Below are 13,663 nucleotides of genomic sequence, written 5' to 3'. Positions count from 1 at the left end.
TGTCAGAATCCGAGATGCAACATAAGGAAGCTTTATTTACTGGGAGGGTAGTGGAATTGTGGAACAATCTTCCAGCAGAAGCAGTAGAGGTTAATACTGTGAGGTAAAGTAAGCACGGATGGGACAGGTACGGAGTAATTCTAAATATAAGACAAAATCAAGGACCAAACACGGCTTTAGGTTTTCAGAGCAGAACAAAACAAGTAGATTAGAAGGACAAATATCATGGAAACAGTTCTGCCCATTTTTCCTGATGTTAATCAGTCCTTGATCTAGTCATATATTCGGGATAGCTTTATGCCAATCCCATGCATGCTTAAATTCCCTTACTTACTCTAAATGACCTCTTGCCTTGATCCTGGGCAAATGATTTTCTTTTCCCGATGGTAAGAACACAATTTCAGCTCAACTGAATTCATGAAACGTTATGGAAGTTCAACTCTGGCAAGACGCTCGTGTAAGCATAATGCATAGCTTAATCTCTACCATGAAACGACTCTTACTGTATTAACCTATCCATTATGCAGGGCCGACCAAGTGCCTCTTGGGGCAACAGCTCACTGGGGCAATTCATAATATATAGCCAGGTTGTTTCCATGACATGCCTACACATATTCCAGGGGCCCTAATAGCGAATAGACCGAATATCCATATACAGCCGCTTCCGTGGTTCTTGTATTAATGTAAACAGCCGGTTAGTAAAGCCAATACAGAGAGCGACGTAACGTCTTGTCCCCGGCCGGCCAAGCCGCCCCCTCAACCCTGCGTCCGCGGCTCCGAGTCAGCTGACCTCCTCACGGGATCGGCTCGTCACGTGATTTCACTGAAGCCTTTGCACTGGGGCTGTGGGCGGGGCCTGTTTGTCCTGACTAAGGAAATCCTCGCGTTAAATCCTCTGACTGACTCCAGACTGCTGCTTCTTACCGGCATAGAGCACCCAGCAGTGCGCACACGTGTCTCGCCATGTCAGTCCTCCCCGATCTCTTCGCGCACATCGATAAGAACCAGGATCTTTATGTGAAGGTGAGGATCCCGCGATTCCATTCATATACCGCCAGCCTCCCGGGCAGACGGAGGTGCAGCTGCGTTTCTGGAGCTATGGCAGCATCTGCCTGGGAGTGACGTAGATTGATAGGGCTGTTTTTCTCTTTGTAAGCAGCCTTACCAAGTTTTGGCATCACTGTTCATTTAATATGGTGGTTGATGTTACATTGGGGATCATGTATAAAAAAAAAAAAAAAAAAAAAGTGATTTTGGTGCACTTTTTAGAATCTGGTCATATCACCATAGCAACTGGTGGTCTGTGCTCTTTATTGTCTTTGGAAGTTATGGTGATAAAAGCACTTGTGACATTTTGCACCAGGATCACCAATGATAAATAACCCCTGGTGACTATGAGGTCATGAGGCAGAGCTTCCCATAAATAGGTCTGGATTTTGTGTGTTGGCATGTAGTGATGAGCGTCTAATGTTTGCTCGCTCTTGCTGTCTGCTGTAAGGGCTTTAGATTTGACTCCTTATTTATATTTGTAAACTTTAAATGGAAGCTCCCATGAACATAACGTAACGTGAATGCGCAGACTCTGTCATAATGTCAGTGATGCCGTCCGTCGCGGGATGCTGGAGAGAAGCTATTGGATGGTCAGGCATATAGTGCTCAGACGTGTGTTTACGTATATGTTTGCTTTCTGTGGCCTGTAGAGACTGGCAGAATGGGTTGCAATCCAGAGTGTATCAGCTTGGCCAGAGAAACGAGGAGAAATCAAGAAGATGATGGAAGTCGCAGCCAAGGAAATTGAGCGTCTTGGAGGATCGACAGAGTTGGTGGACATCGGCAAACAAAAGGTAACAGACCTTCTATAGTACTGTGTGGATGACCATGTAAGCCCAGATAAGGATGGGGTAACTTGTTGAATTGGAATGCCCATCATCCACAGGTTCTAACCAAACAGCTGATGGATACTGTGCAAGATCTCAAACCTCGATCCCTCCGCTTACATGTTTTAAATGTAAAAGAAGGACAAAGTGTACCATGGGAAGTAGGAAGAATAAAATGATCTTTGGTCTTTATTTGGGGTCAGCTCACTTTGGCATTTCTGTGAGCCCTTCTGAACATTTACCCAGCCAGACTGATATGAGATGCACTCATTTTTAACCATGTTAAGAATAGTGGACCAAATATGCCCCTAGTTTGTGGAATGACTATATCCAGTTAATGCATGTTCTATGACTTCATATCTCCAGAGCACTTGAAGCTCTTGGATGCTCTTTCAGCTTTGTCTGTAATTTTGTTTCTTTGTTCAAAGTAGTTTCTAAATAACTAATGGAGAATGAGGAAACCTCCCCAAAGTAGTACTTGAGTGTGTAGTGAAGGGTGTTTGTTGGTGCTGACACGGACCTCTCAATTAACGCTCCTGCTTCACGGTCCTCATGCTTCAACTTGCTGGTGACTGGGATATGCAGTCGTGCCATAAGGAAGCTTTAGCTAAAAGTGCTGTGTCGGCAGTTTCATGGACTTCCACATTTAGACCGTACTGGCTGCTGGGCCTGGGCCTAGGGCAACCGCACTGTTTGTCCCACATTCTGCCATGCATTGCCTTCTGCTAGTCTGAACAATACACCAACGCATCATGTTATGAGGTGGCAGAAATGGCTCTTAGTTGGTCCACTAATCCCTGATTTGTTTGCATATGCTAAAGTATTTTTACGAATCCCAGTAAATTTGCAGAATTTCCAATTATCCTCACAGAAGAACATCTGGCTCAGTACAACTTATTTTGATAGTTGGGTAATTTGTGATTGTGGTAGGAGGTCAAGCCCAACCTTGAGAACCTTTGCTTCAGTTGTTAATGTTTTCTGCCTCTATACTTTTCCACTGGTGATTCTCCCTTATTATTGATTATGTTTATGTTTTAGCTTCCCGATGGCTCAGAGATCCCCCTTCCTCCTATTCTCCTGGGTATTCTCGGTACTGATCCTGGTAAGAAGACCGTGTGTGTGTACGGCCATCTGGATGTCCAGCCAGCAGCTCTCGAGGACGGTTGGGACAGTGAGCCTTTTGTTTTGGAGGAAAGAGATGGTAAGTCATCAAAGTTTGCAATAAACAAAGTTCGTTTATATACCTTTCTCGATAATTTGTTTGCTTTGCCTTTCCCCTTTCGTCGTGTTATTATTGTACGACATCTAAATAACCCTGGGGTTTGTTTATTATAGAGAGAGTTGGCAAAGGTGTTGCAGTTTCATCTCATTGGCTTCGCTTTTACATTATAAAAGGCCAACCCCCAGTGAGCTTCTGCAAGAATATCTATGATGTCTCTTTATAAAGCATATTGAAATCGGTGGACTTTTTTGAAAGTCAAATTACTGATTAAACTATGCATTATGCAGGGCCAGCTCAGGCATTTTCTAGGGATGACCCTTCATAATTGTATGGGGATTTTAGGGATTTGAAGACGCAGCTGCCCTGCCAAATGCGGTTTTGGTGCGTAAACCACCCTTTTCCTCACCAACATGTAGTTGGTTAGACTTAAAACTGCAAAATGTATATGATTTAAACATACATATTTTGTATAAAGTATACTAAAACTGTCCGTACTTGCTCCAAGACAACTGGATGAAGCCTAACGGCGTTTTTATAAACTATTTAGGAGAGGTTAGAGTTTAGCGTAAAATAACTGCTTCATTATTCAGCATATCTTTACTCTGTGCCAGCGCAATCCACAAGAAAGGCCTCCTCTTTATAAAAGAACCTCGCAGCAGGGACAGACAGACACTGTTTGTCACGCTCCATGAATTTTATGGTATTATTTGTTTGCTTCTCCCAGCCATGTTCCACTTTAACTCCGTTTACTGATGGGATAATTGGTTCCAAAGTTCTGGAGCAAGCTCCTCAAACAGATATCCCCAGTGCAAGGTGTATAAAACCTGCCGCCCTAATGTGGCCTGTTATCCACCGATTCTTAGACACCAATGTAATGATAAAACTTAAATCCTGTATGTAATAGGCAGCAGGTGCTCTCAGGTTAGATGTTACAAGAATGGAGATGAATATCTGGGATTAACAGGGCCATGAAATAAAGATGGGCTGGGGAATAGAGAGCAAGTGAGAGGGGCGTAGGGGCACCATAACGGGACGCTTAAACCAAGGTGTCTCATGTGACTTGGCTTTATGCTAACTCAATGTGGATTTCCTACACACTAACTGTTCTGTTCTTTGAGTCATGTGCCTTTACAGGAAGTTTTCTAGCAGATAGTGTGTGTGTGTGCTTGTGGTTGGTACACCATGCACTAGGGCTGTACACCAGGCATTACTAAGGTATAGCCAGCACCCCGTGCACAATTACAATGGCCGCCATGTGTTGTTGGCGTGCAGGACTTTTTTGCTGAGCCTGGGAAAAAATAAATCTGTCATAAAACTCTTTTCATACATGTCAGCAGTATGCTGGAAATGGCATCAGGTTCCTGATAACCGCAGGTCCTGATGGACTGTTGAAACTACATTATTACTATAATCTTATGATAATAACAAGGCTAGCAGGTCTTTGCAAATAATAGGCTAGTAACAGGATAATTGACAGTCTACTTGATACTACTTATCTTTGCTACTTAATGCTTTCCTTATAGTATTGTTGGAGTAGACGTTATGTTTTAGCAAGTCAATACAATAGAAGCTCTCCCTGTAGAGTGCAGAAGAAGCCCTTGTGAGTTGCTTATCTCCTATCCTATGACCTGACCTAAACTTTCTATGAAGCTTCCCAAGTACAATACTGTTCAAAAGTTTTAGGCAGGTGGGAAAAAAATGCCATAGAGTAGGAATGCCTTCAAAAATAGACATGTTAACTTATTTTACCTTAACAAAATGCAAAGTGAGAAGAAAAAATCTGAATCAAATCACACAGTTGGTGTGACCACCCTTTGACTTCAACACAGGATTTTGTAGGGAAATAGTTAGATGCCTGGTTATGCTAATGATCATCAATTTAATATGTAGCTTGCAATACAATCAAAAAACTGCTGTGTAGGAGGAATAAAACTGGGTGAGGAACAGACAAACTAATTAACAAGGAGAGGTTGTTGAAGACAGTTTAACCCCTTCCCTACCATGGACGTACAGGTATGTCAACAAAAAGTGTGACAAGATGTCCAACATTTTTCGCAGCAGCTAGGACATCTCACTGCCACTGCATTTGAGATCGGGCTGGACTGCCACTCTCAGCAGAAGCCAGCATTGCTGGGGTCCTGCCAAATTATCATGTGTAACTGCATACACTGCTGACACCAAGCCGGGAGGTAGCTTGAGGATAGGAGAGATCCCGCAGGGTCTAGATCTCCAGTTGCTCCCCCTTCTGGCTGATTGCATGCATGGCAATCGGCAATGCAGTTCTGTGGAGCCTTGCTTGCAAGGAATATTGAGACAAAGGGAAAAGTGAAGAAAAAAAAAAAAGTTTTTTTGTAAGAAAAATAAAATGAGAAATATACATTAAAAAAAATAATAATACAGTGATCTGTGACATACATAAGATTTACGAGATATACGTCTATATAAATGTCTATCCTTCTTGCACAGATAACTGTGCAAAATAAATGAATAAATGTATAAAAAGTAAAAAATTATAACCCCCACCCCGGTTCACTACCCCCAAACCCTTTAAGCCAGAACTTTTTAAAGTACTACCATATAGAGAAGTGATAGATGTGGCCCTCTACAACATTTGGCCTCAATCATCAAGTCTGTCTGGGATTACATGGAGCGAGAAGCAACGGAGGCTGCCAAAATCCACAGAACTGTGGTTCTCCAAAATGTTTGGAGCAACCTAACTGGCGAGCAAGTGTACCTAGAGGAATTGATGGGGTGGTCACACCAACTAATGATTTGATTTAGATTTTTCTTCTCTTCACTCACTTTGCTTTTTTGTTAATTGATTAGAATAAACTATTAACATGTCTCTTTTAAAAAGTATTCTTACGTTACAATAGCGTGTGCTGTTCAGTCCTGTTAGCCTACACGTGCCTTACAAACTGTACAATTATCAGGAATTGTCTGGGTAGGTTCCTGTTTTGTATTCTGATTATGTGTTCCTTTCCATCTAGGGAAGTTATATGGGAGAGGATCCACAGATGACAAAGGTCCAGTGCTTGCGTGGCTTAATTGCATAGAGGCTTATCAGCAAACAAAACAGGTAAAGATTGAATGTGATCTTTGGTTCTTAAACTACGACTGCCTTCATCACCCTTCTTCACAAATGTCTCTGAAATCAAGTTAAGTCAAGGAATAAAAGTGCACTTGTAATATAATACAGCACTTTCAAAAACAGGTCCATAGGTCACACTCGGCACATATCTCATACCAAAGTTTAGAATCAAAGGTCCTCGGGAGATTAAGACATTATCATTCTGAAAACTAGTATGGTGTGTTGGTGTAAAATGCCAATCACTAAAATGTTGTAACTCCCTTTTGTTTCCTTCATTACCAGCACTGATGTGTATGGTCTACTAAAACATCTCAATGAAAGAGGAAAGTGCCGCTAAATACACATTGTTCTATTAACAAGATAAATAAAAAGGATCCTTTCTCTAACATTCATGGTGTCCAAATCATTCAAGCATTTTTAGTTACAAGGGATGCACTTTACTAGTTTGCTATTTCAGGGAAGAGGCTACTGTTGCCTATTTTGAATAGAACACTATTCAAAAAGATGCAGTCCATTTTGTTGGATCCCTAATTGTTCCACGTGGTCATCCTTCCATCCAATGATTCTGTCATCCTCAACCAGTAAATATAAGATTTCTTCCTTTGCGATATGTCCGTACCACAAGGGGCTGCATTTCATAGAAATGAGTGGAGTGTCTGGAAGGGTGGATCCTATGGAAGCCATACTATAAAATCATTTAGGAACTATGTAATACCCTTGAAGTTTGGGTTGTTCGGAGGAGACTCGTGCACTGCCTGTAGGGAAATCATTTGCAAAGAGACTGTCCACATGGTGGGCTGCCAACAGTTTTCTTAAGGAGTTTTCAGAAGCCAATGCACCAGCTTCAATAAAAAAAGGATATCGGCCTAACCTGCCCAGGGACTGAAGAAGCTGTCCGACGATGTGCTGGCTTAGGAGATGTAATCAAGTGAGGGTGGGTTGCTATTTTTGTCAAAGTTTCCTTTTAATAGGTTTATTTTGCCATTTGCCGTCGCTCTGTACCTGAGCCATGTAAGACTTGCAGCTTCCCAGTACAATGTAAGCCATGGAATACAGGGCTATACAGAGACTGTTCTTAAATGTCATTTTGGAGCCTTAAGACTGCAATAGTACCGTGTTGCTTTCTTTAACAAAGTGAATGATTGTATCTCTCTGTTCAAAGGAAGTCCCTGTCAACCTAAAATTCTGCTTTGAGGGAATGGAAGAGTCTGGATCAGAAGGACTGGATGACCTGATTTTTGCCAAAAAAGATACCTTTTTTAAGGATGTGGACTATGTTTGCATTTCTGACAACTACTGGCTCGGCAAGAACAAACCATGTATTACCTACGGCCTCCGGGGGATCTGCTATTTTTTCATTGAGGTATAGTTTTACGGAGAATATCACATCTATTTGTGCTCTTCACTTTGGCAGCCATTATGTGGGAGTTAAGGCAGAACATGATGAAGCTATCATTAAGTCCTTTTGCTTCTGTCTTATGATGCTCATAGAAAAGTGAATCTGTAGGTACATGCTTAGTCTGCCTTACGTAAGATTCAGCCTAGATTGTTCCAAAATCCTTAAATTCATGCTGCCTTTTTGTGCAGTCATTCCATGCTCCATAGTTGTGTTTGTTACTCTTATGTTTACCGTTCATAAAGTGCCAACAGCTTCAGTGGTGCTGTACAATGGATTATACGGGTAGCAGATTTTAAGTAGAGAGCAGGGGTGTTTTAGACTTGCCTGTCTACAGTAAATGATAGGATTTAGCCTCTGGCACAAAACTGGTGACTTTTCATAAACTACCAAATATATCTACTTTCATATAGTCATTTTTTTAACATCAAATGGAAGTATTCTATTTAAATACAGTTCAAATGGACCTCTGGCGCATTGAGCATGTTGTCTTTTCCCCATAGGTCGAATGCAGCAATAAAGATCTTCATTCAGGGGTATATGGAGGCTCCGTTCACGAAGCAATGACTGATCTTATTGCACTCATGGGTAAGCACACCTATACCCTGGTTCTTTTATGAAGCTCAAAAATGTGTATTGTCTGTAAGCAGTGATTCATTTTCTTCTGTGCGAGATGAATAGAGACTTATATATTGTGCTTCATCAACTTAGTGACCAATAGTAAGGATGAGTGTGTGTATATGTATATGGGGGTTTTTTCCACGCTTTTTTTTTTCTTTAGTATTTCTTTTTTCCCTTTAATTTATTATTTTCTTTCTTTGGCCCCAAAGGCAGTTTACTGGACAAAAAAGGGAAAATTCTTATTCCTGGAATAAACGAGGCAGTGGCACCTTTGACAGAAGAGGAGAAGACTATTTATGATAAAATTGATTTTGATCTTGAAGACTTTGCAAGTGACATTGGTGCTGGAAAACTACTTCATGATTCAAAGGTATCAGTAAAATGTATTTTTTTGTTATATGCAGTGAGTTGCTCATTAATCTGAATTTGAAACATTTCAGGAGTCCATTCGCTATTTGTTTAATGGGAATACCACGTTGCGATTAGTTAATGCGATCGTGTCTGTTCGATCTACTGTGCTTCTCCTTTAATGTAATGAAATAGTTGTGGTTCGTTTTGCGGTCTCTTACTACTCCTGTCTTGTTGCAGCACAAAATCCTGATGCACCGGTGGAGATATCCATCTCTGTCTCTTCACGGTATCGAGGGAGCTTTTTCTGCAGGGGGGGCAAAAACGGTCATCCCACGAAAAGTCATCGGCAAGTTCTCTATAAGACTAGTGCCAGACATGGAACCAGAGCAAGTGAAAAAACAGGTAGGCTATGGAAAACTTACTCAAAATATTTATCTTAATCCATTTTCTAAAAGGTCAGTTTTGTAGTGATTTTGTATCTTGTAAATTCTTTATTGTAGGTTGAAGATTACCTTACTAAAAAGTTCAAAGAGCTGGGAAGTCCAAACAAGTTCCAAGTTACTATGGGCCACGGTGGGAGGCCTTGGGTGTCTGATTTCAACCATCCTCACTACGTCGCCGGTAGGAACGCCATGAAAACGGGTAAGGACTCTCTTGACCAGCTTATTGAGAGTACTATACATGAGTGTTTTTTATGGTGCCAGTATATTCTTTAGTACAGGTTGCAAAGAAATATTTACAACCCTTTACAGGTCGTATAAGTATGGCAACTGCACAAAATACGGTAACAGGAACATGCCACCTATTAACCAGTAGCTGATCTAGTGATCTAGTTTTACTTAACAAGACTTGTATTTACATCTGTTTTTTGTCGAGTAAAATAGAATTGGCATTGTGTTCAGTTTAAATCAGTGTGCGTGTCAGTGCTGTGTATTTTGTATGTAAATTATATAGTTGTGTGTGTGTGTGTGTGTGTATATATATATATATATATATATATATATATATATATATATATATATATATATATATATATTATAAACATTATTAAATTTTTTGTACAATTTTGGTGTGTAACTTACTTTTATTAAAAGTGTGGGATTTTTTAATTATTTTTAAAGGTGGGGGGGTCATTTTTAGCTTCGGCTAAGTGAACCCTGAATTTTTGGTTTCGGTCCAAAATTTTCATTTTGGTGCATCCCTAGAATAAATAGAAATATTTCATTTTATTTATCCAGAATCCTGAATTTGTAGTCACAGAACTTTCTAGGCCCAGAAATCAGTGAGAGGAAAAGTAAAGGTTTTGTGTCATTTACTTTTTTTTTTAATCTGCATATCTTATTAAAGTCTAAAAATTCTGATGAAGTGGCCCACTGCAGAAAACTTGGTCACCCCTGTCATGGAGTATACAGAGGAATGCCCAAAATGTAGTAATTTGTTAAATTCTATTAATGGAGTAATGGAGTAAGCGATTAAGACTACTCCAATATTTGCTTGATACATAGTGCCATTTTCTGTCATTTTGTGGCTGTATGCAGAACGAGACACGTGTTGCATATGTGACTGATCCCAAATGCTTTGTTTTCTCTCATAGTTTTTAATGTCGAACCTGACTTAACCAGAGAGGGTGGAAGCATCCCGGTCACGCTCACCTTCCAAGAGGCAACTGGCAAGAATGTTATGCTGCTTCCCGTGGGTTCCTCTGATGATGGTGCACACTCTCAAAATGAAAAACTAAACAGGTAAGGCTTTTGTGGCGTGACATTCTTAAATCCTATGCCAACCGGTTATCGCCTTCAGTAGTATAGTAGTACCCAACCAAGAAACACAGTATATTTCACTTTACTGCTTGGCCTTAGATACAACTTTTAACTTGTGTGATATATTTATTATTTATTTCAGGATTCATTTATTAGTATTTTTTTCCCTTTAAAATTATTTTATTTATTATATGATCTGTTTCATTTCCAGGTATAATTACATCCAGGGAGTGAAGCTGCTGGGAGCTTACCTGTATGAGGTTTCCCAGTTGGAATAAAGTCGACAGACAAGCCAAGACAATGACTGACTGACTTTTTTTTACCATATTTACATCTGATGGAAAAACTGATAATTCGTTGTTTTATATGTGCTGAGAAAGCTGCCACAATAAACAGTGCAACCCAAACTATTTATGCTGTACTTTCTAATTTTCACTTTAATGGGTTTTTTTAAATATGTCAATGTACATCTTATATACAACCATTAAGTTCAAATTAAACAAACGCAACATCGCAGTGACACATCTGAAATGCAATATAAGTTAAAAAGATAAATACATAGACTATATAGGGAGCTTAGTGATCCTCAAAGTGATCTCTATCCATATTGCAGAGTAAAACAAAAATAAAAATCCTCTTCACTACCCAGAAACCCCACAACGCCATAACCATTAAAGTAGTACACTATGCAGTAATATGTAAGGGGTGGATGTGGTGCTCTTTCTATGGTTTCAAAGGAAAGCCCTACTTGTCATGAAAATGGATGTCTAATTTGTGTGGTTACATCAACCAGAGAGAAGGGGAATCTTGAATATACCAACATATTTTAAAAATGGCAAACAAAATAAGGTATTTGGGGTACAAAACCACCTTTATATTCCTGTGCATTCCCCGTGAGAGACCAGATTGTCAGAAATGGGGATGGAATAAATTAAATGAAAATATTTATTCGGGTAACACTGCATTTTACCATCACAGATTTCTTCACTGGCGGTTCACAACTTTATTTATTTTGTGTTTTAACCCCTTAATGAAAAAGCCTATACATGTACGGGCTCAAAATGAATTGTTTTCAATTGTTTCCAAAATCATGATATGAACGCATGATGCACTCTGTTACTAAGAGAGATTCTGTAAATGTTTCCATTTCTATGGAGTTAAAATCAACAATGTGAAACGTGTAAACCATGATTAAAATATCATTTACATGTTCAAATATTTAGGTAATGTTGCTACAAAAAACAGTTTGCTGATGTAAAGCTGTAACACAATCTACCCTAGAAAAATACACTCAATTCCCAATCTTAACAAGCCATTAGCAAATGTCCTTGTTCTGTAGAAACAAACACTTGAGTTGACTGAAGACAAAGACACAAAGGCGTGAAGTAATTTTTCAAGGTAAAACCTTGGAACCTCTGAGTAAACTATTATACCATTTTCCTATTTAACTTTTACGGCCAAGCAAACATCACTTGACAAATGCTGCACTTCTTTTTCTACAGCTGAATTTCAGCTTGAAAACGTTGGCATGCGTTATGTATAATAAGTATCCTTTCTGATAAAAACCTTTTATAGCACTATTTATACCTACCAGTAAACACATGAATTAAAAAAGGCGAGTGCGTCAACAAATATTAAATGTAGGACCCCCCCACCCAAAAAAAAAAAACAAAAAAAAATCAGGCCTCACCTTTTTACTTGGGTTTATTTTTTCAAATTGAGAATACTATACATGGATTTTTTTTCAAAATCCAGCCACTGGATGTCGCATGAACTCAACTGCCACCTCTACTTTTAGTAAGTCAGCCTTACATGTTCACAGGGTGGACATCCCTCCTAAAAATTGAATTTAGGTGTTTCACCCACACCTGTTACTAACACATAGGCAGGTATCTCCATGGACGAACATTGGCAGTAGAATGGGTTGTACTGGAGAGCTCAGTGACTTTAAATTTGGTCAGAGAATGCTGCCCTTGCTATAAATCAGTTTGTGAAATGTCTGCCCTGGTCTGCTATAAATGCTTTTGTTGTGATGTGAAAGTGTAGGCCGCACATAGGGAGCGGGGATGCTGGAAGCTGAAGCTCGTAAAAATAACCTGTCCTCTGTAACACCACTCACTAAAAAGCTCCAAACTGTCTCTGAAAGTTACATCAGTGAAAGCACTGTGCCTCAAGAGTGTCACAAAATGGCTACACAATAGCAAGAGTCTTATGGAACGGTGTAACGGTGGATTCTGGAGCAGTGGAAACATATTCTCTGGAGTGATGAAGCAGGCATCACTATCTTGATGTCTGATGGACATATCTGGGTTTTGCTGAACACCAGAGAACGCTACCTACCAGAATACATAGTGCCTGCTGAGAAGACCAGAGAACGCTACCTACCAGAATACATTATTATTATTATTATTTATTGTTTTATATAGCGCCATCAACATAGTGCCTGCTGTGAAGTTTAGTGTAAGTGGGATAATGGTCTGCACTCCAGAATTTAGTAAACACTCCCCAGCCACAATATAACAAAAATAATAAAATAAGCAAACATCTCCAGAGATATCTAGAACCCAATGGTACTATATAATCCAGCTGACAAATGTGCTTTTACCTCATCAGATAAAAGTGTCCTGTCTATATTTCTTAAAATGAAGTATTAAGGAACGTTTACACATTTAATGAATCAAATTTCTTCAATGAAGGTGGTATGGGTTTTATATCAGGTGTTTCTGTGTACAATCACTGCTGCATACAGATACTAATCTGCTGATCTGCAACTGTGCCATTTTAAATATGATACACAAAATACTAAAAAAACAACAAATTTACAACCAACGATTTTATTGTCTTGAGTCAATTTATGTTGAATAATACATATCACAAACAGCTAGCGCCTATTGATGTCATTCCCTTCTGTGATTTTGTATATAACACATACGCTGGGGTGGCATATACAGATTTTCTGGTCTGCATGTGATTTTTTTTCTGGACAAAATGACCAATGAATCAACTTCATAATACACACCATTTTGAACTTTACATACCTGATCCTTGCATCTGAGACACATAAACTGTGTAAACATATATCGTCAGGACACTGACAAGAAAAGCCAACATTCACCCCTCTTTCGGAAATTTCAGTCTGAACAGGAATGCCACCATAAAGATCTAGAACCCGCTGAAGCAAACATCTCCAGAGATATCTAGAACCCAATGGTACTATATAATCCAGCTGATAAATTTGCTTTGACCTCATCAGATAAAAATGTCCTGTCTATACTTCTTAAAATATAGTCTTAAAATGAAGAATTAAGGAACATTTACACATTTAATGAATCAAATTTCTTCAAT

At 39.4% G+C, this 13,663-nt stretch overlaps 1 protein-coding gene across 2 annotated transcripts; it reads left to right on the top strand.

Moving 5' to 3' along the window:
* The first annotated feature begins 864 nt into the window (after window positions 1-864).
* Window positions 865-10,753, top strand: CNDP2 (carnosine dipeptidase 2). Of its 2 annotated transcripts, none has more exons than XM_053468359.1 (11): window positions 865-1,023; window positions 1,701-1,844; window positions 2,916-3,078; window positions 6,090-6,178; window positions 7,353-7,553; window positions 8,090-8,174; window positions 8,417-8,577; window positions 8,796-8,960; window positions 9,059-9,179; window positions 10,153-10,300; window positions 10,530-10,753. In XM_053468359.1, exons 1-11 carry the CDS (start codon window positions 964-966, stop codon window positions 10,594-10,596), a joined length of 1,404 nt encoding a protein of 467 aa, XP_053324334.1. In that variant the 5' UTR covers window positions 865-963; the 3' UTR covers window positions 10,597-10,753. The 2 variants fall into 2 exon arrangements, with proteins under 2 accessions (XP_053324334.1, XP_053324332.1); XM_053468357.1 differs by having other exon boundaries at window positions 866-1,023; window positions 9,059-9,200.
* Window positions 10,754-13,663: the final 2,910 nt, after the last annotated feature.

Source organism: Spea bombifrons, chromosome 5, assembly GCF_027358695.1.
Source record: "Spea bombifrons isolate aSpeBom1 chromosome 5, aSpeBom1.2.pri, whole genome shotgun sequence".
NCBI lineage: Eukaryota > Metazoa > Chordata > Amphibia > Anura > Pelobatidae > Spea > Spea bombifrons.
The sequence above is the reverse complement of the archived record's forward strand: the minus strand, read 5'-3'. Positions and strand labels throughout refer to the sequence as shown.